Raw genomic sequence first — 26,831 nt, 5'->3', positions numbered from 1 at the left:
ACCCTGGTCTCTTCCAGATCCTTGACACCCCTCATAGTTCGCCATTCTTTCTTCCTCCTCCTCAAATTAACAGCCTCTGACCAAAATCATCATCAGTATGAGAGCACCTTCTCCTCACATGCTTAAGAAGGAGGGTACAGTGCAGGAGGGGGAATCCAAACTTCAGGGAAGACAAAGCGTTCCCACACTGTTTCTAATCTCCTCTTACCAGTCTCATCTGTCAAAACTTCACATTCTCGCACAGTGACATGCGAGGCAACAACAGAGCGTGGAGAGAGAGAGAGAGAGAGAGAGAGAGAGAGAGAGAGAGAGAGAGAAGGCCACAAGAACCATCTAAATCTCCCCACTACAATTGCCAGATCCCACAGTCTCTGCAAAGGCTTTCAGCCGCTTCCTCATGCCTCCTTTCTGCGTGGTGAAGACAGTTTCCTTTCTCATTTGCCAGAAAAGGAAGCAGTTGGGAGCTGAACTGACATAGCAGGAGCCTGAACCGTGGATGTTTGAAAGAGCGATTTGTTATCTCTTAGTGGGATTCGCCTTCCTCCCCCTCCCTTTTCATTAAGAAACCAAGAAAAGGGATGCTTTTCCATTGCAATTCATTTGACAAAACACATCCCCTCATTTCTCTATGCACAGCTCCCTATTCTATGTCTTGCTGTGCCGGGAGAACCTGTCTTCAGGTTAAACGGCACCACTGCCAAATTAAAAAGTGGCCAGCAAAGAACCAGGTATTTGTCCTGGACTGGTTGGATGCAGAGGAATGGCGGAAGGAACCAGCTGGGGAACCACCATGGAAAGAAAGACCAGAGCCCAGGGAGTGGTGGTGGGTCAAAGGGAGTGGTCAGAGGGAGAAGAAGATGAATGGGAGAAAGAGGTGTCAGAAGCTGAAGAGGTAACCGGGCTTAGTGAGCAGGGAGAGTCTGTGGCAGAGAGAAGCCCAGAATCAGAGGCAGAAGCTGAAGCAGAAAAGGAGGGAGATCAAGAGGCAGAGATGAGTCTGGCTGGTGAAGAGTCTTCTAGAACCAGAAGAGGTATGAAGAGGGTGGAGGAGAGATTGGCTTCATGCATGCCCAGTCTTCAAATGCTGGGGAAAGCTCTGGAGAGGAGGACTGGCTGTGGGAAGCAGGGACTTTCAGTTTCAGCAAGTGATCCATGGGACAAGACCTACTGTGGCCTAACACTCCACTAAGTCTGTGCAGATCATGTTCTTACTAATAAAGAGTTAACTGCAACTTACACAGTGTGGTTTACTGGTGGCTTGCTCTGACAGTATGTGTTACAGCAGCAGCAAAAAAATAAAAATAAAATCAAATGCTATTCTAGACTTCATCAGCAGAAGTATAATGTCTAGTTCAAGGGAAGTAAGAGGAGCACTCTATTCTGTCTTGGTCAGACCCCACCTGGAATTCTGTGTCCAGTTCTGGGCACCACAGTTTAAGAAAGAAATTTACAAGCTGAAACGTCTGCAGAGGAGGGCAACCAAAATGACAAAGGGTCTGGAAACCAAACTTTAGGAGGAATGGTTGAGGGAGTTGGATATATTTAGCCTGGAGAAGAGGAGACTAAGAGGAGATTTAATAGCAATCTTCAAATATTATTATTATTTATTATTTATTGAATTTATATAATGCCCCATGCCTGGAGGTCTCAGGGCAGTTCACAGAACAAAATCAAAATATAAAACCACAAAATATATAATCAAAATAGAACAACTCAATAAAGGTAAAGGTACCCCTGCCCATACGGGCCAGTCGTGACAGACTCTAGGGTTGTGCGCTCATCTCACTCTATAGGCCGGGAGCCAGCGCTGTCCGCAGACACTTCCGGGTCACGTGGCCAGCGTGACAAGCTGCATCTGGCAAGCCAGCGCAGCACACGGAACGCCGTTTACCTTCCCGCTGGTAAGCGGTCCCTATTTATCTACTTGCACCCGGGGGTGCTTTCGAACTGCTAAGTTGGCAGGCGCTGGGACCGAACGACGGGAATGCACCCCGCCGCAGGGATTCGAACCGCCGACCATGCGATCAGCAAGTCCTAGGCGCTGAGGTTTTACCCACAGCGCCACCCGCGTCCCACGAACAACTCAATACCTCCCCCCAAAAAAAACCTCACACATTTTAAAAGGGCATAGGATGTCAATCAAATCAACCAAAGGTCTGGTTAAAAAGGAATGTTTTTGCCTGGCGCCAGGCAAACTTCCCTGGGGAGAGAATTCCACAGATGGGGAGCCACTGCAGAGAAGACCCATTCTCATATTGCCACCCTCCGGACCTCTCGTTTAAGGGTTTATAAGTCAAAACCAACACTTTGAATTGGGCCCAGAAACTAACTGGTAGCCAAACTGGCTGCTGAATTCTGCACTAGTTGAAGTTTCTGAACCATCTTCAGAGGTAGAACGCATTGTAGTAATCTAACCTTGAGGTTCCCAAAGCATAAAAGGTAAAGGGACCCCTGACCATTAGGTCCAGTCACGGACGACTCGGGTTGTAGCGCTCATCTCGCTTTACTGGCCGAGGGAGCTGGCGTACAGCTTCCGGGTCATGTGGCCAGCATGACTAAGCCACTTCTGGCAAACCAGAGCAGCGCACGGAAACGCCGTTTATCTTCCCGCCAGAGCGGTACCTATTTATCTACTTGCACTTCGTGCTTTTGAACCGCCCCAGTACTCTCTCCATATCAGAGGTTACTGGGGATGAAGGAGAAATTGGTTCAGTCTTCAGGGAGGGGAGGCATCTTCCTCCCTCCCTCCCTTCCTTTCCAGGGGCTCATTATGTCATTGATAAGAAACATCAGTCAGGGCGAAGTTCAAAGTGACACCTTGCAATAGCCTTCATTGCATTATTCTTTCCACAGGCAGCAAATCTGATTGAGTATAGATTGGATCTGTGTCCGCAGGCTCTGAGATACCTGCTCCCTGCAACCCCTGAAGAAATTTGCTATAATAATCTAATCTATTAAACACTGTGTCCATATTTAACTCGTCTTGCAGGGCATCTGGGAGCATCAGCTGAAACACATACGCTTTTTCTTCTTCTTCAGGGAATGTGACAATTTTGGGAAGGGCAACACCCAGGACCACCTGACGATGCTGAATATTGGAAGATTCGGGACAGATAAAAAGTAAGCATTTTTTTTGCAGAGCTCATAGGTGAACTATGGAATTTGCTGCTGGAGAGGTAGTGATGGCCACCAACTTGGATGGCTTTCAATATTGGATATAATATTCAGTTAGAATCCTGGGAAGGGTTGTGGAAGGAAGATATTAATTTTACTGCATGCTGTGCACTTAAAACAAAATGTTGTGAAAATGATGTATAGATGGTATTTAACACCAGCTAAACTGGCTAAAATGTGCAAGAAAAGAACCAGTGAGTGTTGCAAATGTAAAGAAAGGGAAGGTATCTTCTACCACATGTGGTGGACTTGCAAAGAGGTAAAAGTTTTCTGGGAAATGGTATATAATGTGTTAAAGAAAATGTTTAAAAATACTTTTGTTAAAAAACCAGAAGCCTTTTTATTGGGGATAGTGAGTACAGTGGAACCTCAGGCTGCAAACGTGATCCATGCAGGAGGCACGTTCGCAACCTGCAGCGCTGCTTCTGCGCACACATGGGTCGCAATTCGGTGCTTCTGTGCATGTGCAAAGTGCTATTTAGTGCTTCTGCGCATGTGCTAGCGCCGAAACCTAGAAGTAACCCATTCTGGTACTTCCGGGTTTGGCGCGGTGTGCAACCCGAAATCGCATAACCTGAAGTGTCTGTAACCCGAGATACCACTGTAAAGAGATACCAAGGGAAGGTAAAAGACTGTTTATGTATTCAACAACTGCAGCAAAAATTCTTTTAGCCCCAAAATGGAAACAAGAAGAACTACCAATGAAAGAAGAGTGGCAGATGAAGATGACGGGCTTTGCAGAACTGGTGAAACTGACAGGAAAAATCTGAAACCAGCAAGATCAAGTATTCCAAAAAGACTGGAGTAAATTTGTACGATATCTGAAAGATCATTGTAAGCAATTAACACCACCAGCAGGGTTGTCTGAAGACTTGTAATGAGAAATTTCCTACCTTTCTACCTTTGTTTAAATTTTGAGTCATTTTATAATGAGTGCAATTAGAACTGGAAAACATACATAATGCAATGATATAAAGGTTACCGTATTTTTCGCTCTATAACACGCACTCGACCATAACACGCACGTAGTTTTTAGAGGAGGAAAATCCGTAGGCATGCCACCCGTAGGCATTCCCTCCATAACACGCGCAGACATTTCCCCTTACTTTTTAGGAGGAAAAAAGTGAGTGTTATGGTGCAAAAAATACGGTAATTTTGAAAGCCAAGAGGCGGGAGGGAAGGAAGTTGATAGGCTCTAAAGAGCCAGGGCATAAAGTAAATAATGATGATGTGAATGTATATAATTAAATGGAAAATAAATAAAAATTATATATAAAAAAAACAAAGTGGATTAGACAACTTGATGGAGGATTGGGCTATCAATGGCTACTAGCCAGGATTGCTACGTCCTAGTGCCTTATCACCTCATCTGTCTCCTGAGAAATCTCTATGAGGGACAAGAAGCTACAGTTAGAACTGGATATGGAGCAACTGATTGGTTCAAAATTGGGAAAGGAGTACGGCAAGGCTGTATATTGTCTCCCTGCTTATTTAACTTATATGCAGAATTCATCGTGCAAAAGGCTGGGCTGGATGAATCCCAAACCGGAATTAAGATTGCCTGAAGAAATATCAACAAGCTCAGATATGCAGATGACACAACCTTGATGGCAGAAAGTGAGGAGGAATTAAAGAACCTTTTAATGAGGGTGAAAGAGGAGAGCGCAAAATATGGTCTGAAGCTCAACATCAAAAAAACAAAGATCATGGCCACTGGGCCCATCACCTCCTGGCAAACAGAAGGGGAAGAAATGGAGGCAGTGAGAGATTTTACTTTCTTGGGCTCCATGATCACTTCAGATGGTGACAGCAGTCATGAAACTAAAAGACGCCTGCTTCTTGGGAGAAAAGCTATGACAAACCTAAACAGCATCTTAAAAAGCAGAGACATCACCTTGCCAACAAAGGTCCGTACAGTTAAAGCTATGGTTTTCCCAGTAGTGATGTATGGAAGTGAGAGCTGGACCATAAAGAAGGCTGGTCGCCGAAGAATTGATGCTTTTGAATTATGGTGCTGGAGGAGACTCTTGAGAGTCCCGTGGACTGCAAGAAGATCAAACCTATCCATTCTGAAGGAAATCAGCCCTGAGTGCTCACTGGAAGGACAGATCCTGAAGCTGAGGCTCCAATACTTTGGAGAAGACTTCCTGGAAAAGACCCTGATGTTGGGAAAGATGGAGGGCACAAGGAGAAGGGGACGACAGAGGACGAGATGGTTGGACAGTGTTCTCGCAGCTACCAGCATGAGTTTGACCAAACTGCGGGAGGCTGTGGAAGACAGGAGTGCCTGGTGTGCTCTGGTCCAGGGGGTCACGAAGAGTCGGACACGACTAAAAGACTAAACAACAACTACCTGCATTGCAGGAAGTAGTATGGCTTTTATATACTGGTAGCTGGGAATCACAGGTGGAAAGTGTGCTATGGTTCTCAGATTCTGCTTGTGGCCTTCTCATGGGCATCTTGATAGCCACTATGAGAACATTCTGCAGGACCAGGTGGGCCTAAACCTGCAGGGCTCTTCTTAGTATTGGGGTGTTTTGTCATCCTCAAGCCTAGCCTAGTAATTCAAAATGCCGGGACCAAAACTGGCATTGACCCATGGAAGCCCACAACATCGATGGGTCATGGATCATCTTGCCAAACTCGTAATATTTCTTCCTGCTCATTGGCTCACTGCCCCGATACATTATTCAGCACCAGGGATTAGGCTGAATCCCAAACAATTGTGAGCAATGAATAGAAAGTCGACAAAGACCACATACGCCTTCTAAAGGTCTGGCATTGTTTTTATCGTGGACCAGTCATCGTGAGGCAATTCTTTGATATGGTAATAGTCGACGCAAGAAAAGAAGAAATGTCAACATTAATCTCCTTTGAGGAATAATTTTTTAAAAGTGAACTCTGAAAAAGATGATTTCTGGCTAGACTAGATGGGCCTTTGGTTTGATCCAGCAGCCAGGCTCGTTTGTCTTATTGTGTTCCTCCCTATTAACTATAGTGTTGCACATTTTGTCTCTATCCTTCCTGAAGGCAGAGAGCAGAAGAGTGGATTCCAAAATGGACCGGCATCAGATCTGTGCAATGGTCTGCAATGGTGCAGATCAGGTGAATCTCCCAACCTTTCCTGGTGGGACTCTACGTATGCTCCCATGTTTGTTTGTTTGTTTGTTTGTTTGTTATAGTGCTGTGGTACTTACAAATTCTATTTCTATTTACAGTGGTACCTCAGGTTAAGTACTTAATTCGTTCCAGAGGTCTGTTCTTAACCTGAAACTGTTCTTAACCTGAAGCACCACTTTAGCTAATGGGGCCTCCTGCTGCCGCTGCGCTGCTGGAGCACGATTTCTGTTCTCATCCTGAAGCAAAGTTCTTAACCTGAAGCACTATTTATGGGTTAGCAGAGTCTGTAACCTGAAGCGTATGTAACCTGAGGTACCACTGTATTTATTTAGCAAGTTCTAGACATGCCATTTAAAAAAAAAAAATGAGCGTTTTACATAAAATAGCACAAAAAATGAAAACAGACTTAAAAAACAACAACAGACATACTGAAATTATCAAAATATAGATTAAAAACCACCCATTTTAAAAATGAATCCTGAATTGCAGGGGGTCGGACCTTCGAATTCCCTTCCAACTCTACCATTCTATGATTCTTTGAATACGCATAGTGGGTGAGATCCACTGTCAGTCCTACTCTAAGTAGACCCAACAAAAATTAAGAGACCTGACTAACTTGGCTCCGTTAACTGTAATGGATCTACTCTACCTAGGATTTAGTTGGGGTCAACCCAATAAAGTTATATATCTGAGCAGGTTAGCCTTAAAAAATAAGCATGCGGCAAGTGTTGAAAACTCTACAATGAAGGCATTTGTCCAATATTAAGAACTGTAGAACTGGCTTTTAGCAAACAAATCTAAAAACAGCAGAAGTTCTGATAAATGCCAGGCAGCTGTGCCCGAACGCTGAAGCCCCTGATGGAGAGCTTTTCTCTCACCTCACAATCCTTCCTTAAGTTCCCTGAGACCAAAGCTCATCCCCTTAGGAGTATGTAGCAGTTGTTGTGTATTGATCATGAAAAGACCGTACATGACAGGCGATTTGCACCATCTGCTGCAGAAGGTGTCTGTCAAGGAAACCGGCGCAGACACCTTGGGATGCCCACGTTGAGAAATCACTTAAGAAAAGGAAGTCACAGCCGAGGAGATCCGTCAACGGCAATGAATGGCTCGCGCTGTCAAGAGGACGGGAGGTAAAAGCAGCTGCCACAGCTGGAACCAAGTGGATTTTCCAAAAGGTTATCCTGGTTGCCCTGGAACGTCACACTAAAGGAGCGTCTCCACCCCCATCGTTCTGCCCAGATGCTGAGGTCCAGTGCTGAGGGCCTTCTGGCAGTTCCCTCATTGTGAGGAGCAAAGCTACAGGGAACCAGGCAGAGGGCCTTCTCGGTAGTGGCGCCCTCCAATCAGATGTCAAAGAGATAAACAACTACCTGACATTTAAAAGACATCTGAAGGCAGCCCTGTTCAGGGAAGTTTTTAATGTGTGACATTTTAATGTATTTTTAATTTTTGTTGGAAGCCGCCCAGAGTGGCTGGGGAAACCCAGCCAGATGGGCGGGGTACAAATTAAAAATTATTTATTTTTATTATTATTATTATTATTATTATTATTATTATTATTATTATTACCGAGGGTTCACAAGGACCTCTTTCTAGCCTGATCCTGAGTATCTCATACCCTCCATCATTCCTCAGATGAAATAGGGACATCTTCTACATCTGTGTTGTGTCTACCACTACCAGCACCAGTGGTGGGCTTGGCCAGAGGCTAAAGTGGGAGGAGTAATGGACGTAAATCTTCTGTGAAATCTTGCCTTTGTGTAGTAGGCTAGTCTCTACTCAGGCAAACACAACCTTCCCTATTCTCCAACCAGGAAAGCAAGAGGCATGATCGGATTTCAAGGACACATTTCCAGGCAGGCAGAAACATTCAAGGAGGGAGAGAAGCAGGCCCAGTAGGGCCATAATGTGAGGAAGGGCTGTGGCATGGGGAGAAATACCTGCCGTCCGAACATCAAGCTACTCTCCCATCATGCATTTCCCAAACCTGCTACCCGATATCCTGAATCTGGAAATGTCTGAAGCAGACCCGGGACATTCAATAAAACAAATACCTGTCCATTTTCCACTCTTTTGGGCTGACCACTTTGGACATCAGAAAAGTGGAGCACCCATGGTTCAAAATAAAAATAAAACCCCACTTACCCAGTTTTCAAACTGACCAAGGCATCCTCCACTCCTTTCTGGTTGTATTTCACCATGTAGGCATGCATCTCCTTATAGTTGTTCCTGATATTTCTCTCCGTGCTCCCATTTGGGACAGTCCCGAACCGAAAAGGAGGTGAATAGGCGTATGGTTGTTGAAACTGGAAAGGAGGAAGAAGGAGAAAGACAAACTAAGAAAGCCATCTTTGAACACATGAAAGAATGGGTTTAGTCTCACCATGGACTTGATGAATTAATGAAGTTAACGAAGGCCATTGGTCCATTTAGCCCAAGTATGAGCCACTCCCATAAGCGCACAGTAAGTTTGCCTTAGGTCAAGTGAGGTCATTGGTCCATTTAGCTCAGTATTGTCTAAACCAGTGTTATTGAGTCCCAAGATGTGGATCAACTCCAATTCCCATCATCCACAGCCAGCTTAGCTGAAAGGTCTAAGGATTATAGGAGTTGGAGTCCATCCACATCTGGGAACCCAACCTGGAAGAACACTGGTCTACACTGAATGGCAACAGCTCTCCAGAGTCTCAGAAGCAGGGGTCTTTCCCAGTCCTGTCTGGAGATGCCATTGGTTACTGAAGCTGGGAAATGGTGCACTCCGTACGTTGCTCGACTGTGAGTCCCACTTTCCCTGAACACTGGCCACACTGGCTGGGGATGATGGGAGTTCCAGTTCAGCAACATCTGAAAAGCACCACATTGACTACTCTTGATCTGTACTGATTCGCAGCACACGGAAACGCCGTTTACCTTCCCGCCACAGCGGTACCTATTTATCTACTTGCACTGGTGTGCTTTCGAACTACTAGGTTGGCAGAAGCTGGGACAGAGCAATAGGAGCTCACCCCATCATGGGGATTCAAACCGCCAACCTTCTGATCGGCAAGCCGAAGGGGCTCAGTGGTTGAACCTGGTGCCTTTTGCATGAATGTTCTACCACTGAGCAGCAGTTCTCTAGGACAGAAATAGGCAAACTCAACCCTCCAGATGTTTTGGGACTACAACCCCCATGATCCTTAGCTAACAGGACCAGTGGTCAGGGATGGTGGGAATTGTAGTCCCCAAACATCTGGAGGGCTGAGTTTGCCTATGCCTGTTCTAGGATCTCTGGTGAAGAATGCTATTTCCTAGCCCAAGTAGAGATGCCAAGGAATTGACTTGCAAGCTTCTATGTGTAAAGAACATGTTCTCTCACTGAGCTGTAGCCTCATCAGTGGAAGCTGCCTTCTACAGAATCAGACCTTGGTCCACCTAACGCTTTTGGGGTTGTTTGTGCTCAGAAACTTATTTGCAGAAGGAATTGGGAAAATGCATCCCACCAAGTCAAAGCACCGCTCCATCTAGCTTGGCATGTTGACAACTTTTGACTGGGAACAAGTTTCCCTCAGGCAGGGGGGGGGGTATTCTTACTTCTTGTTCCCAGACAGTGTATTGACTAAAATTCTGGAAAGGATGATGATTTTAATACATGCGTCAATCACTTTCATACAAAGTCTCAAAGCAACTTAAGCAGAAAAATGCAAACGGATAGAATCAATTGAAAGGCAAAATACAAAGAGCAATGCACAAGATTCCTGAACGTTTAACTAACCACACAGTCCTGTCCTAACCCACTAAAAGTGATGTGTCACATTAGAGATAGACTTAGCTACCAAAGGTCTAGAACACCCAAAAACTGACAGTATTGGTGTTGGGAAGAGCTTTACACAAACAGTGGGCCTGAAAAGGTGTGTTCTTGAGTCTCCATCCTTCACACCTTCCATGGAGAGAGCCTCTAATGAAAACAGAAGATTCTGGATTGGCTCGTGTGAGGAGAGGCAGTTTCTGAGGTCCTGAGCCAAGTAAGGCTTGATAGGTCAAAACCAGTACTTTGAAATGACTCCAGAAAATAAAATGAGAGCCAGGGCGGTTGGGGCAGATTCAGTGTAAGAATCAGATCTCAAATCATGCACTTCATGTTAAATCTGTAAGATTAGTTTCTCAGTTTCCCAATCCTAAATTCAGTTCTCCGCGTTCACAGCCTGCATCTTCTGCAGACTGGGACTCAAGGTGTCTTACACAAATTAAAACCAACATAGATTAAATATAGAAGGCTAAAAACTTGTAAAATATAATCATTAAAAAGTAATTATAGTATAAAAGAATTAAAACCTATGTATTAAAATTCAGATTGCAAAAGAGCAAAGCACTATTTCCACACCAGTGTGCATTTAAAGAAAAAAAAATGGTTCATAAAAATTCACCAGCATTTTAGGGTGGTTTTCTCCTAATTCATACATTTTTGCCTGAAATTTTGCTTACCATACACATTTTTGCAAAGCAATTCCCCTAATATAATGCATTTTTTGTATCCTGTTTTCACTAATATATGCATTTTTACACATACTTTACCTAAATGTACAATTTCTAAACTGCATGACTTGGCTGCAGAACAGCTTTGCAAAATCCAGGGAAATGCAAATTTCAAAGGATGGATGCAATTCAGTTTGCATCTCGTTTCATAAGGTGTGGATTTGGTTGGTATGCCTTTAAAAGAGAACCGAACCAAATTTCTTCCCTCTCCTATCCACCCCATCTCTCACCGCTAATGCAACAAGCCTGAGGAATGGGGAGAGAAACAAGAGATGAAACTCACCTTCTTATCGCTGAGGCCGGTCACCTGGTCAACAAATTCCTCCTGGATCATGAATGCAGCCAAGTTGGCTGTGTAGCTTGCCAGGAATATGACAGCAAAGAAAGCCCAGACGGACACCATGATCTTGCTGGTGGTCCCTTTTGGATTCTGAACCGGCACAGAGTTGTTAAACACCAGGCCCCACAACAGCCACACAGCTTTCCCGATTGTGAAAGATGGTCCGTGCGGATCTGCAAGTCACAAAGACCCGACGTTATAATAAGGCATCCATTGCAAGGAAAGGATTCCTGGGGTCTTCAACATAATGCTGCTGCTGTTGTAGCAAGTTGCAGCTGACCAAGTCCTACTCAGAGTCAAAAAAATCAAAGGGATTCAGTTAAACTATTTTTAGTCAACTGGTTTCACTGGGTCTGTTCTAAGTATGACTTAGGCCACATTCTCACCAAACCAGACCCTCCAAGTCTCCCTATTTTCCAGGGACATCCCTGATTTAGAGAAGTCATGCCAGTTTCTGATTTGATCCCAGAATGTCCCACTTTTCCTTAAAAAGGGTAAAGGGACCCCTGACCATTAGGTCCAGTTGTGGCCAACTCTGGGGTTGCGGTGCTCATCTCGCTTTATCGGGCGAGGAAGCCAGCGTACAGCTTCCTGGTCATGTGGCCAGCATGACTAAGCCACTTCTGGCGAACCAGAGCAGCGCACAGAAACTCCATTTACCTTCCCACTGGAGCGGTACCTATTTATCTACTTGCACTTTGAGGTGCTTTCGAACTGCTAGGTGGGCAGGAGCAGGGACCGAGCAACGGGAGCTCACCCCATGGTGGGGATTCAAACCGCCGACCTTCTGATTGGCAAGTCCTAGGCTCTGTGGTTTAACGCACAGCGCTACCCTATTTTCATCAGAGAAATGTTGGAGGGTATCTGACCTCCGAGCCACCAGAAGGCAATCCTGTACAGGGAAATTGTTTTTAATGTTCAATGTTTTCCTATGATTGTATATATGTTGGAAGCTGCTCAGAGTGGCTGGGGCAAACCCAGTAAGATGTGTGGGGTACAAATAGTAAAATTATCATTTTGGAATGGGATGTCCCTATTTTCATCAGGGAAATGTTGGAGGGTATGGCATACATTTGCAGCTCTATGGTGTCATTGTAAACAGCAATGGCTTTGCCCAAAGAATTCTTGGTGCTGTAGCTTTTTAAGGGTGCTTGAGAGTTGTTGCAAGACTTCTACATTCACCCCCCAGAACTACAGTTCCCAGGGTGGACCTCTTTCATCCCAGGGAACTATGGAATATAAGAACCACAAACTGGTCTGGAAATGCAGAGAACTGGACTTCCGGTTGGAAAAATGAAGAATGCAGAAAAACTGGTATATCTGCCCATCCCTAGTGCCAACAAATTTGGAACACCCCCCTCCCAAGGCTTTGTGGGGGCAGCAGGCTAAGAATACAATAACAGGCTGCTGGATCAGGCCCATCTTAGTCCATCATCCTGTTCTCAAAGTAACCACCTGGATGCCTGCAGGAAACCCACAAGCAGGATTCAAGCACAAGAGCACTCCCCCCGCCGTGGTTTTCAGAAACTGGTATTCAGAAGCATTTCTGCCTCTTGCCATCGATGCACAGCATAGCCATCATGCCTAGCAGCCATCCAAATTTTTTTTTGAAATTTATTGTCACTTGTACAACTTGTATACAGTGAGATTACACAAACACCCACCACTCAGCTCTCTTAGTCTTAATTCCCCTCGTTTACTGACGCACACCCACCAACCCGAAAGTCAGTTGCCCTGTTGTTATCTTTTCATTCAGCAGCCTAACAGCCCACGGATAGAAGCTGTTCTTTACCCTGTTGGTGCGACTAATCATGCTTCTATATCTTCTGCCAGAGGGCAGGAGATCAAGAAACTGCCGGCCAGGGTGTGAATCATCCCTGAGAATTTTCCTCACTCTCCTGAGGCAACGTTCTTCCGCTTTTTCATCCAGCGGATTCACGGGACAGCCCATAATATCGGGTGCTGTATTCACCACCCTCTGTAGGCACTTCCTATCCATTGATGTCAAACCAGCGTACCACACCGTGATGCAGTATGAAAGGACACTTTCTATTGTGGACCGGTAGAAGGATATCATCAAATGTTGATTGACATCGTTCTTCTGCAATACTCTGAGGAGATGGAGTCTCTGTTGCGCTTTCTTAACCACCTGGGTTGTATTTATTTTCCAAGTAAGGTTTTCACTGAGATAAACTCCTAGGAATTTAAAGGAAGAGACTCTCTCCACAAAGCCCTCCCTGATGTACAGCAGGGCTAGTTCTCCTCTCTTCCTCTGAAAGCCCAACACTCTCAACAGCGCTCTCCTCCGTGAATTTGTCCAATTCTCTTTGAAAGCCATCTAGGTTGGCAGTCATGGCTGCCTCCTGCAGGAAGGAGTTCCGTAGTTTAACTGTGCCCTGCCTGAAGAAGTCCTTTCTTTGAGACGGACTTTCAGGGGCTGATCTCAGGGCCCCCTATGTGTGCAAAAGAACGTGCCCATCTCAGCCAAGGACTGTGAGAGTCGGCCACAAAGAACTAGTCCATTGGAGGCCACATATTAAATGAGACTCTCTGACCACTTCCATTGTGTGCTGTCTAACTGTTTCCCAGGAAGCCAAAACGGGGTTAAGGAGGTGCAAAGCGGTGGGAAAGGCAAGAGAGGAGACAGAAGGAAACTTCTGGCGAGTCGTTCCCTGAACACGGAGTCGTACCTTTCCCTTGTGCCAGGTTCCGGTTGTAGCCCACGGGGCTGAAGTACTCAAACACAAAGACGGCGATGGCCGACACAATCAGCAACATCACAAACATCATCACCCAGACCGAAGCGCTGAAGGGCTCTGCGGAAAGAGGAGAGCGTGAGTTGCAACAAACAGCCTTCTGCGGGGAGAGGGGAAGGAAGCGTTGACGCGGTTGCTCGCTCGCCAGAGATTTTGTGTGTGTTTTAAGAACCAAAATAGCAGCAGGTAATCTGACAACGCGGCTACGTCTCCCCCCAGAGTTGCATTGCAGGCTGGAGAGAGAGACAGAGAGACCCCCCCCCCCCCTCAGCAATGCATCTCGAGCTGCAAGTGTCAGGAGGAGAGTCCCATGCAGGGATCTGGCCTGGGAAGAAAGCCCAAGGGGCGGAGAAGAGGTATAATAGAAACAAAAGCCCCCCCACCTTGCAACTTTGCTCAGGGTCACCAAGATCTGTGCTGCGGTTGGATGCATAGCTAGCACATAGAGAGATGTCGGGTTAGGTTAAATTGATTAGTGAGGGGGGGCGGGGGGAGATGACAATCTCGCTTCAAGTGCCATTTCTCTCCTGGGATTTTGCCTCCGTAATTAGGGCACGTCCAGATCAAGGTACTATTTCAGCTGGGGGTGGGAGGCAAAGGTTTAGCAATTCTGGGGAGGAGAGCACAGTTTGCAAGCACCCAATGCCATCGGAAGACTTGGAGGGCAAGCACAAATTTGCAGAAAACTGTATGAGCTAATGCAGATCCCAAACTTCTGGGGCCCCCCTTAGTTCCATAAATTCCTCCCCTGCGTCCCCTATCCTAAAAAATAATAATAATAAAAATCAGAATAGTGGTTTGCACAAGCCACTAAGGAAGATAATAACACAATAAAATAGCAATCAATTGCACATTTATTCAAAAGCCATTTAAAACTATTTAGTTTAATTGATTCAACAGAACTGATTAACTTGATCCAGGGATATCAGCTTTTCAAAGGCTAATAGTCAATTTACGTTTCCAACGCCCCCTTGCCTCTTAACACCCTGCTAGCTAATCCCACCTCCTCCTGTGGGTGGTACCACCCACTTTGGGGACCACTGAGCTAATGTATATCTGTAGGTGCTAATGCATGCCAGTTTTCAGAAGGAGAGCCAGCCTGAAAGCAAAGTTGGTTTTTTCTATTTTTTTTATTTTTAATTTTTTTAAAAAAAATAATTTAAAAAGTTTTCAAAGTTAAAACAACAGAAGGGGAGGGACAGGAGATCTGGGCTCCATCTTCCATATGACATCCCTTCCGATATTTGAAGGTGACTATCATATCCCCTCTCAGTCTCCTCTTTTCCAGGCTAAACATACCCAGCTCCTTCAACCGTTCCTCATAGGGCTTGGTTTCCAAGATGTGTGTACCTCTGCCTTTTATGATTTTATTTTAATGCGTCGTATTACTGAAACTTAAAAGGGGCAACAACCCTAGCAAACCATAATGCAATAACACCAAATAGGCTAAAGTACTATATTCTTGTCCCTTATAATATTATAAATTCGATCATGGACCTCAAAATTGGAACGCGTACTGAAAGCGACCATCAGCCATTATTGTTGTCTATTAACTTAAAGGATGAAACCAAGATAACCAAGCACAATATTATAGAACCCTCTCAATACAAACAAATGACCCAATTAAAATGGTCCCAGGAAATGAGTGCAGTAGTGGGGCAAAAACTTACAGCCAACCTGAGAAAACAAGTATTATCCAACTTAAAGACCACTAATTCCTACAGCGATATTCCGAAAATTTATAATGAGATCTTCCAAATGTTCGTAGAACTTAGTACTCCACCTAAAGTTTGGGTACTTAAACATAGCGCTAGCCCTTGGTTTGACGATGAATGTTTCCAGCTAAAAAGAAAACTGCGCCAAACATTTAAAAATAATCGCACTAAACTAGAGCCCTCTTATCTTGATGAAAAAAGAAAATATCATTACATTCTGGCCGAAAAGAAACAGAAATATGCAACCCAAAAATGGCTACAATTACTCGACTCAATTCAGAGTAAAAATAACAAAGCGTTCTGGAACCTAGTGTACGGAGGATTGAAACCCGAAAATCAACTAACTCTACCACCAATTGCAGAATCCAAATGGTCCCAATATTTTACATCGGTATTTAACAATCTACACAGTGAACTTAAAGGAAATGAAACCACTAAAAATAAAATCAATAAACTCCAGGAGTGGCCAAGGGTAGAAGAAGAGGAAATTAGAGAGATAGTTAAAAATTTCAAATCGGGGAAATCTCCTGGGCCAGACGGTCTACCAATAGAATTATTTAAGACCTATATAGATTGGTGGGCAGAACCCTTAGCTCAATTGTTTACTCTCATAGATAAATATGGGATCATACCTGAGATATGGTTAAGATCAATAATTATCCCAATCTTTAAAAATGGCGACCCAAAAGAACCAAGGAATTATAGACCGATAAGCCTATTATCAGTGATAGGGAAAATCTACGCTAAGCACCTTTTATCTAAACTCCTTACCTGGATGAAAAATCTAAATTTACCAGGGAAAGAACAAATAGGTTTCTCCAAAGGTTGCTCTACATTAGACCATTGCCTTATACTTATGCATTTGGTTGAAAAATACAGATCTCAAAGGCAATCTAAGATATATGCTGCTTTTGTAGATTTTCGTGGTGCATTTGACTCAATTGACCGCCCAAAGCTGTGGAGGAAACTCGCAGAATTAAAAATTGATCAGCGCTTATTGATCCTAATAAAAAATTTATACTCTTCCAATATCTGTCAAGTCAAACTTAACACCAAAGGTCACCTTTCATCAGACATCCCAAACTCGAAAGGGGTAAAACAAGGGTGTATTCTTGCCCCCTTCCTATTTAATTTATTTTTATCAGATTTGCCAGATCACCTTCAAAAAATAGAATCACATGCCCCTAAACTTAATCAGAAACCAGTTTCTCTATTATTATACGCAGACGATGCTGTTCTACTATCATTAACGAGCTTGGGTCTGAAACGCCTTATATCTTCTCTGATCCTTTACTGCGAATGTAACAAGCTCTCTATAAATTACGAGAAGACAAAAATTTTGGTCTTCTCGAATGGTTGGAAATTAGAGAAATGGAAAATAAGAGGGCAGGAAATTCAACAAGTGAAAATCTATAGGTATCTGGGAATCTTATTCCAGAGCAATTTAGGGTGGGCAAATCATTGCACAAATGCCATAAAACAGGCAAAGTGCACCTCATCAGCTGTTGCCCGTTTTTATTATCAGAAAGGCAATCAATTTATTCCTGCGGCCAATCAGATATTCCAAACAAAAGTGCAATCCCAGATACTCTATGGAATCCCGCTATGGGTCCAAGCATATAATAGTGATTTAAAAAAGATTCACTCCAGCTTTCTGAGACGTATTCTTGGACTCCCAGCTGTGATCAAATATGAAACAATGTGTGCAGAAATAGGCATACACACAATGGAATATTGGGCCTGGTCCACCTCAATAAAGTACTGGTTACGCTGCCATTTTCGCTGCCCTCCATCAAGTCTGCTCGCTGATTTGCTCAAAGACTCCTACAAATCAAGATGGTATCAGTACCTCGAAAAAAAGATTGAATCTTTAGGCATCGAGCTGGAGCCCCTGTACAATTCTAATGAGCAATACATTTTCCATAATATCCTAACTAGACTAAAGGATGTCGAGAGGCAAAATATTATGGCAGCTGTAAACAAAATTTGTTCGCCCATATTCTATGATTTAAATATCTTAGATAGCAGAGCCAATTACGTCACCAAATTAATAATTCCAGCCCAACGTAGGGCTTTTATGCTGGCCCGTTTGAATGTTTTTCCCTCAGCATTTGTCAGGGGAAGATATCAAAACATCCCTAGAAATAAGAGATTCTGCAGATGTTCTATGAATGTCCCGGACACGGTAGAGCACATTCTCTTTCAGTGCCCATTGTACAGTACGCTCCGTCAACGCGTGCTGTCCCCTCTTCTGGGTGGTCTGGAGCCCCAACAAGGTGAATGTGTGGGATTCTGCCTATCCGACGTTGACCAAAGGGTAACGGCGGGGGTAGCCGAGTTTTTGGTAGCAGTCCTCCAAGGAGCAGGTTAACAAGGAAAACCACTGATTTTATATGTATATATATATATATGTATGTAGCCAACTGCTGCCTTTCTGTTTATATCTCAAGGCTTTTATATGTTTCTTTCTCTTTTATCGTTTTATTTGTATAATGCCTAATAAAGGTTTGAATAAGAAAAAAAAAGAAAAGCATACAAAAATCCGGCTTCATGGAAACAAAGGCAAGTACAAAACAGAGAGGGAGGCGTTAAGGCAATAAAGTAAGAAGAACCTGCAGCAAAAGGGGAAGAAGGGCTTGCACCACCTTGAGCTCCTTGGAGAAAAGAAGGTGGAATGTAAACATGATAAATAATAAAGAAATGAACAAAAGAAATAAACATGCTCTAATAGCAAGGCAAGTCCAGTGCTTCTGCTGCAGCATCTGAAGACAAATCCGTATTCCATTCAGGACTGCAGATCTGCCGTCCTCACCATTTAATCTCTCAATCCTCACCCTGCCCCTGGGGGATTTCACAGAGCAGGCTGGCTGTTATGTACTGAGTTGAATAGGATCCAAAAGGCAGCAGTCTGATTGATCCTAGAACAATAGGATTCAGAATGCAGCAGTCTAATTGGTCCTAGAACAATACGGTCCAGAATACAGCAGTCTGATTGGTCCTAGAACAATAGGGTCCAGAATGCAGCAGTCTGATTGGTCCACAGGAGCCACCCAATCCAGCTCCAGGTGGAAGTGAATCTGCAACCTGATTGGCCTATAGGTGAATCCCGGAATTAGCCAATCACGTGGGGCCCATTGCGTAAATAATGTATACAAAGCAGACATTCCAGGGGAACTTCCATTCCTCCTCACCACTATGAGCTGAATGAAGAGCATGAAATCCACTCTCGACTCCAAGTATATTTCACTGGCGCTTGTGACCACCTAGCATCAAAAGAACTGCACTGAGAGCACGTCAAACGTGGCAGAAGTTTCTAGCTCCCTCGCTGAAAGTAGGCCCCCGTCTTCAGCACTATATTAAGCAGACGAGTCTGTTCTCCAAACTTTTAAATGTGCAATTTGTAAAAGAGTGACAGAAATGTGTCCTGGAACTGCTAGGCGTACTGTGCAGGTTTTTTTTTTGGGGGGGGAGAGAATGAAAGCTGTCAAAATATATGGGAAGGAGGGAGATAAAGCTGAATCAGTCTGCAGAAACAGGAGAACGGGAGGGGGCTTACCTAAAAAAGCAGATGGAGACACCGTGCCGTTACTCCGTGACACCATGACGCTTATTCCCGTTTCTACAAAGGGCACAGAAAAATCAACCACTTCCGAACGCTCGCCGTTGATGGTGAGGGATCCCACGGCCATCACGGCTTGCTTTTTGACCACCTGATGCCCAAAGAGAAGAAAGAGAGAAAGAGAAAAGACAGACAAGGTCAGTCCACCAAGGGAGGTCTGTCCCGTCTCAGGCGAAATCAGAACATTTGTGCGTGGCCAACTTTTGACTTAAGAGCTCTTTTACCTAACATAACTTACTTCCCCAATCATTCCGTTCCACTCGTTGTTGATCTTCTTCCCGTGCTTGCCATTGGTCACCAGGTAGAGGTCGTAGGTGAACTTGATGGCTTTGGAGAGCTTCTTCAGGATGTCGATGCAGAAGCCCTTGCAACATTTCTTCACGTTCTTTCCTTCCTTGGTGATGTTGCTGATGAGGCAAGCAAACAAAAGCTAACTAACTAAGAAACCCAAAGGGACCTCTTGGCTTTTAAAGGGGGTAGGTAAACACTTGGGTTAGGAGAGCAGGTCTGTGCATGAGTATTTCTAGTCAGGATGTCTATGCAAAGCCTCCATGTTCAGGGGCAGTGTATCTCAATATCAATTGCACAGGGAAATAACAGGAAATGCCTGCTGGCTGCATGTGCTGCTTTGGGCATTCAGGAAGTCATCACCTGGGTGTGGAAGAGGATGTTGAGATGGGATGGGAGGGCGTTCCACAGGGCGGGCGCCACTACCGAGAAGGCCCTCTACCTGGTAACTTCTCGCAGCGAGGGAACTTCCAGAAGGCCCTCGGAGCTGGACCTCAGTGTACGGGCTGAACAATAGGGGTGGAGACGCTCCTTCAGGTATACAGTGCCCTTGCTCCATACAGAGTTCTCTCAATGGAGGCACAGATATAGGAAGGTGGGGCATGTGGTTGGCCAGAAACACGCATCTTGTTCTAAATTGTCTCATGGCTTTCTCCAGCCACATTGCAACACTCATGGAAATGGATGAAAAGCACCTCCATCAGAAGAATGCATCTTAGTCCAGACATGCGTGGAACGTTCCTTCCGTCTGGTCAGCCTAAGCCAGAATCCAACATGGCAGCAACAGCATTGCTGCGACCCATCTGTTGTGGCCTCTCCTAAAATGCTCAGTGTTTAGTGTCATCCACAGCTTTCTGGGAAGGATATTCCACATACGTGGTGCCACCTCTGAAAACAGGTGATTTTCGGGGGGGGGGGGACGGGGCTTGGATTCAGTGCCACTGGAGGCCAGATTCAGCTTGGCTGTGGAATTGGAGATCAGAAAGCTAAGATCCAACCCACTGGCCTTCACCCTTTGGCTTTTCAACACCTGTCAGGGGGAAAGACTTCTCTGCAGAAAGGCCTTTGAGGATTGGGGTAGGGAAATCATGGACTTACTTAATGATGACAAACTTCCGGCAGGGCACAGTGTTCTTCACGCACGTCTCCGTCAAAGGGTCCATGTCCTCCACGATGACAAAGGGGGCTTCTTCCAACGTGACGATGCTCAGGTGGTTGTTGTCCGGCTCGCTGTCATTGAAGGAATTGAATCTGGGCCACACCGAATGCTTATGCAGAAGCGTTTTGTTCTCCCATTTCCCCACCTGCAATGGGGAGATGTGAACACGGCTCAGAGGCGGTTGATCTCAGCATGAGCAAAGCTGCCCATTTCAGCTTGTATCATTTTCCCCCATTCTTGAGGTCAGCTTGCCCTGTTTCCTCAATGATCTGCAGATTTATTTTTTATAAGCAGCTTGCATTGAAGTTCAATGCATACCCACTGTTGCTTTCGGTCTGCAAACAACACGTAATCAATTACCTCTCACTGCCCACATTTGCATTGTGTTTCCTTTGCACTGGAATAAATGGGGTAAAATAACATATAATGGCAATGCGACTCTTGGAATTTAGCCAGCCTTACCTGGAGATGCTGGGGATCAAACCTAGGACCTTCTGCATGCAAAACAGATGTTCTACTCCTGAGCTGGGACGCAGGTGGCACTGTGGGTTAAACCACAGAGCCTAGGACTTGCTGATCAGAAGGTCGGCGGTTCGAATCCCCACAACGGGGTGAGCTCCTGTTGGTCAGTCCCTGCTCCTGCCAACCTAGCAGTTCAAAAGCACGTCAAAGTGCAAGTAGATAAATAGGCACCACTCTGGCGGGAAGTTAAATGGGATTTCCGTGCGCTTCTCTGGTTCGCCAGAAGCAGCTTAGTCATGCTGGCCACATGACCCGGAAGCTGTACGCCGGCTCTCTTGGCCAATAAAGCGAGATGAGCACCACAACCCCAGAGTCGTCTGCGACTGGACCTTTACCTTTACCCCTGAGCTACGGCCCTTGTCCCTACTGTGCAGCTGCCTCATATCTTCTTCAGGAGCACCTGAAGCTGGGTGGTAGGTCAGATTCTTTGAATGCAGAAGGCCAAAGAGTCTATTCCCAGAATCCCAGTTTTAAAAGAATTCGGTAGCAGGGGGATGAGAAATATCCTGAGACCCTGGAGAATTTCCAGCGGCCAAAGCAGACAATACTGGGCTAAATACTCTGTAATGGAAGGCCTCATGTATACTCCTGATGAGATACAAAGGACTGTCAAAGGCTCCCTGTCCCCTCTTTGCCCAGGCTGCCCCACTAAATCCCCACTGAACCACCAGAATTAACTGCAGAAAAGAGAGAAAAGGCAACCTCTTAAAGCAGGTTTTTGCTGGCCGGTCATCTAAAGGAACAGAGAGAGGCTGAATATAAAACTAAAAAGGAATGAGGCTCCTCAAGGATGCCACACAATGCAAAGCTGCTAATCAGTCCTTGGGAATGAATATTGTCCTTTATTGCACAATAAAAGATATTCATAGATCCTTCCACTCTGGGAGCGTGGGCGCTAATTCTCAAAAGAGCATTTAAAGTCTTGGCTGAGAAAGATGATGGATGCTTTGGCGAGGGGGTGTCCATTTTCCCTGCTATTTTGAAATGGAAGGAACAATTACCAGAAGCAGAACAGTTTTGAGGAAGACAACAGTATATTGTTAATCAGGTTAACACAATGGGCTGGGGATGAGGCAGGCCAGTGGCGGTGTATGAGGGAAAACCTGATCAGACAGTTGGCTTCAGGGACCCAAATGAGTGATCTTAAACGAGGCACTCTGCTATATTGAGGTGGGGGGTGCAGAGCCAGTGGTAGTGTAGTGGTTAGAGTGTTGGACTAGGACCTGGGAGACAAGGGTTCAAATCCCCTACTGAGCCACGAAGCCCACTGGGTGACCCTGGGCTAGTTGTTGATTCTCTCAGTTAGCGCCAACACAGTTCATGGAAGACAATCTAAGGACAATAGCCAAAGCAACCAGTTCTACACTGCCATAGATGGTAGCGATTCACACAATACGCTTAAAGCACAATGATACCACTTTAAACAAGTTGTGGCTTCCCCCAAAGAATTCTGGGAGCTGAAGTTTGTTAGGGGTGCTGAGCGTTGGTAGGAGACCCCCTATTCCCCTCAAGGAGCTTTAACTCCCAGAACAGTTTAACAATCAATCCCTTTCCCCAGGGAACTCTGGGAACTGTAGTGCCTTGAGGGGAAGATGTTATTTTGCCCATTCTCTTATGCATTCTCACTGGAGATCTAACCTTACAAAGAAATGGTCTCAGACCACTTCTCCACCATGCCTAATTTTTATAAACCCCTATCTCGTGTCTAGGGGCACGGGTGGCACTGTGGGTTAAACCACAGAGCCTAGGACTTGCTGATCAGAAGGTCACGGTTCGAATCCCCGTGACGGGGTGAGCTCCCATTGCTCGGTCCCTGCTCCTGCCAACCTAGCAGTTCGAAAGCACACCAAAAAGTGCAAGTAGATAAATAGGTACTGCTCCAGTGGGAAGGTAAACGGCATTTCCATGAGCTGCTCTGGTTCACCAGAAGTGGCTTAGTCATGCTGGCCCCATGACCTGGAAGCTGTACACCGGCTCCCTCAGCCAATAAAGAGAGATGAGCGCCGCAACCCCAGAGTCGTCCGCGACTGGACCTAATGGTCAGGGGTCCCTTTACCTTTACCTTTATCTTGTGTCTACCACCACCCCATGCCCAAACTAAGACATACCCAAACGTTTAGCCCCAGGGTAGACAACACAATGCTCTCCAGACGTTCTTGAACTCCAGCTCCCATCAGCCTCACTCAGCATGGCTAGTGATCAAGGGATGATGGGATATGTAGTCCAACAACACCTGAAAGCTCCTCCCAGTTCTGGCTTTCCTTTCAAGGAAGTTGCTTCTTCGAGCTCTCAATCCATTTGCCACTTGCTTCACCTTTTCTAGCCGCCAAGCTGACTGCAGGGGATATCGGCCACAGCCCCCTGATGCCTATTGTCAGGGCCGGCCCAACAAATCCGTCCAGGTTCTTTGCTCCCCCTTGTTATTTTGGCTCAGTCTTTGTTCAACTCGCTGCACATTTCCCCGCGCTCGTCTAATGGGCATCGTAAGCAACCATGTGCCCTTGACGATCATCCGTTTCTTTCCTTTCTCTCTCTCCAGCATTCTTAAACATAACTGCTATTATGCACCAAGAATCATGATTACCATGAATTAATGCATGCCGGCTTTAATTGCTGCCCATATGGAGAATCGCGCCATTCTCTCAAAGTTAAAATGGCCCTTGAGCAGCACGGTAAAATGTTTTTGGGAGCATGTGACTCGGGCAAAGAATTCTACAGTAAATGGTATATAGAAATGATTGAATGTGACCAGCAACACTCTGCTTCATCTCTCTCTCTCCACGTTTAGTTACAGATGAGATTAATAAGGACGCCAGCTTTTTACAGATGGGACTGCCGCGCTGCAACAGTGAATTAATTGAGAGCTAAATTGAGTTAAAATCCAAGCCTTTCCGTGTCATTTGGAACCATCCTCAAATCAAATCCCAGGGCTACCTTTCTTCTCTTTTTTTGGAGAGAGAGGAAGACGAAGGGGCCAGCTACATCTTACATGTCTTCCTATATGCATAGAAATGTAGGGTGTCCTCACTTTCTGCAGTTTGCATGGAGTGTATGTTGTAACTCTAAGAATGCCTCTTGCTTGTATGGATGGCATGTGAATGTGTGCAGAAACACAGCTGACATTACAAAGGTAACATTTGCAATTGTTCTTCTGCTGTCTCCAGCCCTATCTGCCAGACAGCACCAACCATTAAACTGGTTGCAAGTAAGAAGGTAATGAGGTGAGTGCTGGCTGATCACTCTGGTGCTGCATTGACCCAAAAGGACAATTCTCCACTGCAAACCCAATAATAATAATAATAATAATAATACCCCACCCATCTGGCTGGTTTCCCTAGCCACACCGGGCAGCTTACAGCATATATTGAAACACAATAAAACATCAAACTTTAAAAACTTCCCAACACAGGGCTGCCTTCAGATGTCTTCTGTCTCCTCTGTACCTCCCTCTTAAAGGTAAAGGGACCCTTGACCATTAGGTCCAGTCGTGGCAGACTCTGGGGTTGTAGCGCTCATCTCGCTTTATTGGCCGAGGGAGCCAGGTTACAGCTTCCGGGTCATGTGGCCAGCATAACTAAGCCACTTCTGGCAAACCAGAGCAGCTCACGGAAACGCTGTTTACCTTCTTGCCGGAGTGGTACCTATTTATCTACTTGCACTTTGAGGTGCTTTTGAACTGCTAGGTTGGCAGGAGCAGGGACTGAGCAACGGTAGCTCACCCCGTCACAGATATTCGAACCGCCGACCTTCTGATCGGCAAGTCCTCTGTGGTTTAACCCACAGTGCCACCCGCATCCCATGCCTCCCTCTTAGCATCTGCCTAATGGTAGGCTCAGCTTGTACCTCCAAGGTGTCAGCCAGGGGTCTTTTCCTGCTACATGGTCCATTTAACTGGAGGTGGGGGGGTTTCTGCTCCACCTCTGAGCTAGGGTTCCCTCCCTAGCCACGTAGCCGGTTGCACCAAGAAATACCTTCTTTCTGTAGTTTTATGAATATGCGAGCCATGAAGCCTATGTTTTACCTCCACTGTCAGGTGGGCCATTGGCATGATCCATCAGGGCTTGTCTTACATTCCTATGCATTGGATAATACCAAGGGCAGGGAAAGACGCCAATATGCAGAAGGCAACGGCAAGGCACAAAGCAAATAGTGCATGCTCTGTGCTCCGTGCATGAAATTCAAAAGCTATTTTAAGAAATGGAACCGTGGAATTGTTTCTGCTTCTCTTTCGTGAGCCCCAAGGCCTTACCTTCTCCCACGACCGGGTTTGATTTAGCACAATGACCACCAGTCTGGGGTGCGCCTGGTAGCCATCTTCGGTGAAGGATAAATCCCTGCCTTCCCAGGTCACATTCATCATAAACCTAGAGAGAAAGGAAACGTTCAAAGGGAAATTAATGAGCTGTCCAACGGTTAATGAGCAAGCTAATTCAGTCATTGGATTAGCTCCGACGAAACATGCACCATAAATCCTCTCTTTGCTCTAAAACCCCTCTTTTTGGGGGGCTGAAACCAAATCCGCCATGTATGCGCTGGGGAATTAGTCCCATTAAGATCGGCGGCGCTTAATTCCTCTGTAAGTGTGGTTTTGCAGCCAAAGCCTGCAGGGCTAAAGGGACCAAGAGGCTGTTCCTTTGAAGTGACAGCCAAGCCATTATGCAGATGTGCCCAATTCTGCAAAACGCGGGCCATTTCTTATCCCTCCACATAATAAGTTAGACTATGAGAGATGAGCCAGTATGAATGGTCTGGAGAGCATCCACTGCTTCTGCTGGGCTGCTGCAAAGTCCCTGCACTAGCCAGGGCAGGGGAGTGTCTCAGACAGAGAGCATATTCGAGAAGATCATCCCCTCACCCCTTCACAATATCTGTGGGACCTTCAGAAAAGGAGTGGCCAAATTGTGGCCAGATTGAAAATATCATTTATCGCTGGACCTGCAAAGAAAAGTACAGCAGTGAGCAGATGTGCAAGACGATGCACGATTAATTTAACAGTCCATGCGGCACACATCCAGGATTTCAATCTGCGTTCTGCCCCGAAGAGAGAGATGCCTGTGCTTTCGAAAAGGGGTCGTGATAGTAAACGAAGCCTGTTACAAATAATAACGCACCTAAAGCACACAATAATGATTCTGATAAAAACCTGCATCTGTGATTTTGCAGCTAAGTGCCACCGGGAGTGTGATACCGCGATACAGAAAGGGAGAAATGGTTGTGACAGTAAAAAGACGGGCTTTATTCATTTGAGCCAAGCATCCGTTAGCTTATGCTGCGGTTGCGCTTGTTTACCCAGTGGGATCTGATGAGAATTTATTACCTGTTTAGATCTTGAGCTGGCTTTTCCATAAACCCCAGCACAGCTTACAAATGTCAAAGGCATCGCTCATTCAAAGAGTTTGTAGCAAAATGCGAAAGAACACAATTCAACACCTATAACTGTAACAACAGCAGAGTAGAGGCAATTTCAGAAGGCTTCGGGCCACTAAACATTGAACAAGGAAGTTTCAAATGCCAAGCAGAGAGAGAAAAAGAGAAAGAGAGAGGGCATGCTAGATGGATTCTTCCACAATTTTGTCCCACCACCAAAAAGTCTCTGCTTCTGGTACCCAAACAATATATCTCT

General features: G+C 45.4%; 1 protein-coding gene across 2 annotated transcripts in view; it reads right to left on the bottom strand.

Moving 5' to 3' along the window:
• GRIN2A (glutamate ionotropic receptor NMDA type subunit 2A) overlaps positions 1-26,831 on the bottom strand; it is a 227,761-nt gene that overhangs the window by 31,331 nt on the left and 169,599 nt on the right. For both annotated transcript variants that reach the window (XM_053364558.1, XM_053364557.1), the window contains exons 5-11: positions 25,458-25,572; positions 20,626-20,831; positions 19,478-19,646; positions 19,177-19,330; positions 13,840-13,965; positions 11,093-11,322; positions 8,443-8,603 (exon numbers count right to left, since the gene is read on the bottom strand). In XM_053364558.1, the coding sequence (XP_053220533.1) occupies positions 8,443-8,603; positions 11,093-11,322; positions 13,840-13,965; positions 19,177-19,330; positions 19,478-19,646; positions 20,626-20,831; positions 25,458-25,572 (1,161 nt within the window). The remainder of the gene's footprint in view (positions 1-8,442; positions 8,604-11,092; positions 11,323-13,839; positions 13,966-19,176; positions 19,331-19,477; positions 19,647-20,625; positions 20,832-25,457; positions 25,573-26,831) is intronic.

The sequence above is a fragment of the Podarcis raffonei genome, chromosome 14 (genome assembly GCF_027172205.1).
Source record: "Podarcis raffonei isolate rPodRaf1 chromosome 14, rPodRaf1.pri, whole genome shotgun sequence".
NCBI lineage: Eukaryota > Metazoa > Chordata > Lepidosauria > Squamata > Lacertidae > Podarcis > Podarcis raffonei.
This window is presented reverse-complemented; position numbering and strand designations above follow the sequence as displayed.